This window comes from Hydra viridissima, unplaced genomic scaffold (genome assembly GCF_058129835.1).
Source record: "Hydra viridissima isolate aposymbiotic clone 2 unplaced genomic scaffold, HvirCarnegie_v1 scaffold_6, whole genome shotgun sequence".
Classification (NCBI taxonomy): domain Eukaryota; kingdom Metazoa; phylum Cnidaria; class Hydrozoa; order Anthoathecata; family Hydridae; genus Hydra; species Hydra viridissima.
This window is the reverse complement of record NW_028324305.1, coordinates 7,428,853-7,436,684: the sequence shown is the minus strand read 5'-3', so window position 1 is coordinate 7,436,684 and position 7,832 is coordinate 7,428,853. Positions and strand designations below refer to the sequence as shown.

The 7,832-nt window shown below is 29.3% G+C and overlaps 1 protein-coding gene across 3 annotated transcripts; it reads left to right on the top strand.

The window, feature by feature from the left end:
* The first annotated feature begins 960 nt into the window (after positions 1–960).
* LOC145190360 (putative caffeoyl-CoA O-methyltransferase 2) lies at positions 961–6,655 on the top strand. 3 transcript variants are annotated; one of them, XM_090091275.1, is made up of 2 exons: positions 961–1,099; positions 5,876–6,655. In XM_090091275.1, the coding sequence occupies exon 2, from the start codon at positions 5,890–5,892 to the stop codon at positions 6,571–6,573; it is 684 nt and encodes a 227-aa protein (XP_089947401.1). In that variant the 5' UTR covers positions 961–1,099; positions 5,876–5,889; the 3' UTR covers positions 6,574–6,655. The 3 variants fall into 3 exon arrangements, with proteins under 3 accessions (XP_089947401.1, XP_089947402.1, XP_089947400.1); XM_090091276.1 differs by lacking the exon at positions 961–1,099 and adding an exon at positions 5,054–5,185; XM_090091274.1 differs by lacking the exon at positions 961–1,099 and adding an exon at positions 5,565–5,644.
* Positions 6,656–7,832: the final 1,177 nt, after the last annotated feature.

Here is a 7,832-nt window from a genome sequence, read left to right as displayed (position 1 = left end):
ATCAATATATTATTAGTGTTCAAAAATTTTTTTTTTTTTTACACATCCTGTACCTACTTTTGAGAAAATTAATGCTTAATGAATAAAAAGTAACTTTTTTGATTACGTAGGAACCACCTTAAAAGTTGAATAAAATTTAAACGGTTTTCAAAATCGTAATACTTTGAATAAAATATATTTTTGTGGTTTTCAAAATCGTAAAAAGTTGTATAAATTCGAAAATGGCGTGTTTTAAAATTGTTTAAAATTTCTAACGGCTTTCAAAATCGCTTCCAAAAATATAACTGTCTTCGAAATCGTTTGAGTAAACGAAACAAGTGCGTACAAAAAGTAAACAAACGAACATCGCGTGACTTCGTTCAGGTTTTAAGCTCAATGATTTCAAGTTCAAGTTTAATGACTTCAACTTCAAGTTCTATAAGCAGAAATTGTAAAGTAAAGTGAAGTGATTAGCCATATTTTAAGCTACAATCCTTCTTGAAAGGCTAACAACTGCACACTTATGGTGTCAGGGATAAGATTTTTGACAAGTTGAAAACCAGTCATCCTAAAGCATCAGACTGGATGTCAAAACAGTAAGGTACAATTAATGTCTCAGATTAGATCACCCATGAGCTTCTTGAAGATGATGGTGAGATTGAATTCTGGAAGGCAGCAGCAGAGCTATTAAGCATAATACCAAAAAAAATTTATTAAATATAAATAATATACTTCTATTAATCTTAAAGCAATCGAACAAACAATGTCATAAAATTTTTAATTTAAAGACATAATATCATACGGGGGGCGGAGGGATGGGTAGGTTAAAGTTAAAGAACTTTGTAAAAATTATTTGAGTTTAAACAATTTTAGATTAAAGTTATACAAAGTTTACTAGCCCTTTTAGACTGTGTCCAGTCAATTCAGGCAGACAAACGTCGCTTTACAATAATTCCGAAATAAAAAGTGAAGCAAGTTTTTAAAGTTTTTCTTGCCGGTAGCCGTTTTATTTAAACAAACAATAACTCATTTTTGTTTTGTTTTGATATATCATTGCATCATTTTAGGCTGACAAAACAAACCTGGCGAGCAAAAAATTTGCTCCACTGCGGAAGCTCGAGTTAGTTATCTAGTTAATATATATCATTAGCTAAAATATCATTAACTTGTTATTCTCAAAATAGCGAATATTAGGGTTTTTTAGTGGGATTTTTTACGCCATCATACATACACGCATACATACATACATACATACATACATACATACATACATACATACATACATACATACATACATACATACATACATACATACATACATACATACATACATACATACATACATACATACATACATACATACATACATACATACATACATACATACATACATACATACATACATACATACATACATACATACATACATACATACATACATACATACATACATACATACATACATACATACATACATACATACATACATACATACATACATACATACATACATACATACATACATACATACATACATACATACATACATACATACATACATACATACATACATACATACATACATACATACATAAATACATACATACATACATACATACATACATACATACATACATACATACATACATACATACATACATACATACATACATACATACATACATACATACATACATACATAGTGTCCTCAATAAAAAATGGGATTTTTAAAAAAATTATTTTTTTTTAAAAAAAGCAAACAGAATTAATTTTTTCTCAAATATTTTTTAACTTTATTTAAATTATGTCAAATAGTAACTTCTATTACACAATATTTGTCATTAAAAAAAAAAAAAAAAAAGTCAACAAAACAGTTAAAACAAAACTATGGAATTAGTAAAAATCAACTAAAATAGGAAAATTCATCTTTTCTAATTTTTTCCATCTATGTTGTTTAATATAGAATGCTTAATGCAATTAAATTTTGCCTTGATACAACTAAATAGAAACTTAATCAGTTTTATTGTGCCGGCCATTCAAAAGTAGGTATACCAGCCTTTTGTATATATCTTTTTTTTTTTTTTTGCTGTATGCTTTGGGTAATTGTCTTGCTGAAATATATAGTTTCCATCTGGAAATAGATGTGTTATACTAGGTTTTAATTGGTGAACTAAAATACAATGGTACTTATGTTGATCCATAATTCCTTCAACTCTGTACAGGTTTCCCACTCCATGAGCAGCAAATGCACCCCAAACTGTGATTTTTTTTTCATATTTTACTGTGGCACATTAGCACTCTGAATAATATGGTTTACCTTTTTTTTCCAGATACTTTCTCGATTACCATATTGTAGCACAAAAGGTGATTCACCTGTCCATATGATATGTTTCCATTGATCTAAAGTCCAGCTTAAATAATCTCTACACCATTTTAATCTCTTAACACAATTTTTCTTGTTTATAAAAAGGCTTTTTTGTTTGCCACCCTGAAGTAAACTCTTCACCTTTCTTGATTCTTGCAACAATTGTATTGTTACATAAGTGTTCAAGGTTTAAGTTTTGCTTTATCTGACTCACTGATATCCTACGATTCTTCATCACTTCCCTAACAATCAATTGATCTTCTCTTTCTGTCGTTTTTCGCTTTCTTCCTAACCCTGACTTTCTGCTAGTTAATTTTTGAGAAACAAATCTGGACACAACTCTTTGAACTGTAGACTTTCCACATCCAACTTGTTTGGAAATTTTACGCAAAGACCAATCTGCATTGTGCATTTGAATTATTCTACCTTTATCAAAGTCTGAAATGTGTTTTTTCCTTAATTGGTAAATATGAATTTTAACTGATAAACAAATGATATAGTTCAAACTAAATACTAAAGTACTATAAGTATGAATGTCTTATACCTATCTAATGGTTGAATTTTTGAAGTAGTAAAATCAAAAGTATCTAACTTTGCCATTGTTTCCATTTAGTTATATTTTCTAATTATATAAAATTGCTAAAAAAATTAATTTAAATAAAATAGTATAAATTTTTTTGAGTCAAAATGTCATTTTGAAAAGTTGAAAACAACTTTACTTTGCCAAAAAATAATATAAAATCAATGTAACGCTTTATAATGAGGAAAACTTTAATGGGAAATTTAAAATATAATGTTTAAGATATTCTTTTTTACCTGTTGTTAAATTGCAGGCCCATCTTTTTTTTTTTCAATTTCTTTTTATTTTAAATGTTAAAATAATGTAAATATGTTAAGTATCTAACATTGAAAACCAAAAATTTTTAAAAATTTTATGGTACAATTAAATTTATTTTAATAAAAAAAATGTATGAAATTTTTTCATTTATGTTAGTTTTCTAACAATTCAAAAGTTTAAATAATTATTTTTGTTTTTTTATTAAATAGCATAGTTCATTATTTGTTCTAATTTTATAATTAAGAAAAAAAATTTTAAATAAGTGATACAACATTGATTTTTATGACTTTTAACAAAAAAGTCATGCTGTCCCTTTTTTTTTTTGAGGACACTGTACATACATACATACATACATACATACATACATACATACATACATACATACATACATACATACATACATACATACATACATACATACATACATACATACATACATACATACATACACACACACACAAACACATACACACACATCTGAATCTCAACATAATTCTTCAATCAGTTGTTCTGTGAGCTTCTGTTTACTTGTTGTAATGTCAACACTGATTTTGTTTGATAAATTCCCATATATTTTTAATAGGGATCATGTCTGGAGAATTACCAGGCCAATCAAGTAAATGAATATACTCACTGGCAAGGAATGTCTTTTTGTAGTGTGGCATGGAGTACCATTTTGCATGATAATCATTTTTTCACTATTAGGAACCACTCTTGTAGTTGTGGAATCAGTCTGGTCTGCAGGACAGTTTTCTACTGTTTTTTTTTTGTAGTTCCTTGAACAATTTAAAGCTGACTGATACCCCTGCTTGATATACATGACCAAACAATTATAGATATTGGGTACTTCAAAGTGCTAACTATTCATTCAGCTTGTCTTGTTCTCCTATTCTACAATTCATCAACCTAGTTTTCCATACCAAACTCTTGAGGGTAGATTCTTTGCTGAATATAACCTGAACAAAACAATCAATATTGATGTTTAATACTCTTTTAAATACTGTCTTTTGCAGACTCTCAACACTAAAATATTACTTGTGTAAGTATCTGAAGTGAAAAAATACTTTATCTTATTCCAGCCATCTTGAGAAAAAGCAGATTATATTGGTTCTTAGTCCAAGTAAGACATTTTAAAATCATAATAGATGTAAGATTTGGCTTCTTTAGTGGCTTTCTGCACTTAAATCTTAGTTGGTAACTTTTCCCTTTCAAGGATCCAAGTGAAATGTAAATGCCTTCCAAATTGGCTTTTAGTTTCTTTGCTGGCATCTTATGGTATTGTTTGATAATTTTTTTGATCTCATCCTTTCATAACCTCAGCACCTCATTCTCTGTCCTTTCAGTTCAAATCCTAATTGAGAGCCTGGGAGACTTTGACAATTTTAGCAACACTCCTCTGGGTTAGACTTTGGGTTTGGCAAGAGAACATTGATTTTAGCCAATTCATTTGGCGATATAACACTCACTTTACCCATCATTAATCTTAAGCAAACTGAAATTTTTTGTATATTAAAAACTGAAACATTTTTGTATAATAAAAACTGAAATATTTTTGTATATTAAAATCAGTTTTCAAAATTAAATTTTAGCTATAAATAAAAAAATGTAAAAAAATTTTAAATGTTAACAATCTTTGAATTTTAATTTTTTATTAAGATACCAAAGGTTTTTTTTTTAAGGAGTTTGTTTGCAGTGACAGAAATATTTTTGAATGTTTTTATGAAAGAGTGGGTAAAGAATTTTACAATTTTTTTTTTAAGTTAGTTATTAATAATAATAGAAGTGTTGTTAGTGTAACTGTTCGTTAGTGGTTCCCATACCCCCAAAACTATGCATCCTTAAACAGTGTTTTTTTAAACGCAAATGGTTCTATCAGTTGTTTAGCAGTGTAAAAACTACATTTAAAGTCATCAGTAACATTTATTTGGTAAAAATGTTGATGATATTTAGACATAAGATGTGAGTGGGTTTTTGGAAACATCCGACGCACATATTTAATAAATGTAATTAATACTTAGATACTCAATTATTCTTTTATTAGATTTTTTTTTTTTTTTCTTTTTTTTTTTCATACGTATGCTTATGTCAAGCGGAATGTTAGTTACAGTGTCAATACTTAGTTATGACTTTTAGATGACCTCAAGATATTCTAAGAGACTGGATTTTCAATAGAAACTAATGTTGATTTAAATAATATTTAAGTCGTAATGCTGTTGTTTATCAAATATTCATGTCGTGGTATTTCATGTCGTTAACTATCGATGTCTTCAGTGTTCATAGTCGTAATAAATAATTATCTGTTTATTTGATAGTCGTAATAATTATCTGTTTATAAATATCTCAAATGTAATTGTTAGAATTATTTGTTTTTAACTTTTATTCGCTAATTAATTAAAATGCATTATTTTGTAGATGCATAATTATTACTTAAAGTTGAGAATTCTTGAATACAAAAAAACGAGGTTGGTGTCAAAGAAAATTAAACACGCTTTGTTTTTTTAGGATTACTAATCACGCGGTTTAAAATCTGCTTTTATCGCTATTAAATCTGTATGCTTATCGCTATTAGGATACGTTAAATTAAGATTTGTGCTCTGTTATGTTTAATTGGAAATTTCAGCAGAAACCGACGCAAAAAAGGTTTTTAAATTTCTGTCGCTACTCAGAGTTTTTATAATTTGTTTTACTTTCAGATTGAAGAAACAAAATGGCTTTAGTAAAATCATTTCTTGAAAATCGGGATCCTGTAGATGATTATATTATTAAAGAAACGCTGAATGAACCATCTGTCTTGAGTGAGTTAAAGGAACATACGGTTGCAAACGTTCCGATGTCTGAAATGCTGTCTGATCCTGTCCAGGTACAATTGTTTCGCATGCTTCTTAAAATGCTGAATGCAGAGAAATGCATTGAAGTAGGCTCCTATACTGGGTACAACGTGTTAAACTGTGCGCTTACTATTCCTAATAACGGTATTGTGTATGCTCTCGATATTACAGAGAATTACATCAGCCACGGTAGACAATTTTTTGAAAAGGCGGGAGTTAGCCATAAGATAAAAGAATGCATAGGTCCTGCAAGTGAAACTCTGCAAAAATTAATTGATGAAGGTCATGCAGGTACCTTTGATTTTATTTATGTTGATGCTGATAAAATTGGGTATCCATTGTATTACGATTTAAGCATCCAGCTTTTAAGGTCCGGTGGAATTCTAGCCTTAGACAACACGTTGCTTTGGGGATTAATGGTAAATCCCATAACAGCTTCATCAGAAGACGAGAAAAAAGTGGTTGCCATGAGAGAAACTACTAGAAAAGCGCGAAATGACAAACGCGTGGATATTTCCTTTTTAAAAATTGGAGATGGAGTATGCTTGTGCCGAAAACTCTAAATGTTCAAAAATTGTTAAAGGAATTTATTGAAATTTCGTTGTATAACAAAAATTTAACTTTCTTATCTAAAAAATTTATTAATCTGGTGGTTTTTTTTGTTTTGTTTTGTTTATTTTTTGATAATTAAATACTTGACATTGGACCAAACCAATACCAACTGTAGCTATTCAAACCTGCAAAATATTCCAATTCAATCAGAGTTAATTCTTTTCTCTTAACCTGTAGATGTATGTATGTATGTATGTATGTATGTATGTATGTATGTATGTATGTATGTATGTATGTATGTATGTATGTATGTATGTATGTATGTATAAGAAAACATCAAATAATACGAGTCTCTCACTATAAAAAATAATTTATTACAAGAAATTTTCGCTGGATTAAGGTCACCAGCATCATCAGCTCGTAATTTTATTTTTAGTTAAAAAAACAGTTTAAAATTAACTTACGTCAGCAGTTGAATGACTTCTTTCTTTTTTATTCTCACGTAAAAACGTAAAAAATGGTGTCCAAAATTTAGTTTTAACAAATTTGGCCATTATCGAGTTTAATACCGCCATTTAGAGGGGAACATTGGTGCCTCTGAATCTCAAGAGCCTCACGGACCTTCCGATCAAATTTTTGTCTCTACTTTAAGAACTTAGTTTTCTCCCGGTTTATTTCTCATGAACATGCCCAGTGGGCATTTGACGTCCTAGGACGTCCTAAGTGGAACAAATTTGGTCCGAGCTTTCGCGATCTAAATAGACGTCCATGGAGGTCCAAATTAGTCGAATTTCGTCTTGATTTCTAATTCGGTCGTCTATTGACGTCCAAATAAAATTTTTGGACATTTTTTTTTTAACACTCTTGCACGAACTATTAACCGCCATTGCTTTTTTGTTATTGAGTTTAACAGCGTGCTAGCCAATCATATATATTAACTAACTCGCGCTTCCGCAGTTAACAGAAATATCGCAATCATAAAAACAAAGCAAAACAAAAATGAATCATTGTCAGTTTAAATAAAGCGGCTACAGGCTTTAAATACTTAGATTAAACAGATTAAAGGTGTTGGTGGTTCAACGCCACGTAGAATAGTTATAACAGCATTATGACACAACCTTTGCTAAACTGTTATATCAAAGATGGAATAAAGGGAAAGCGGAAATTTGTAGCCACAAAGTTATAGAAATATTTAAAAAGTAAGTTTACTTACCAAATTATCTAAACTAACTTACTGTGTAAGGTTTCTACAGAGTGTTGCTATGAAGAG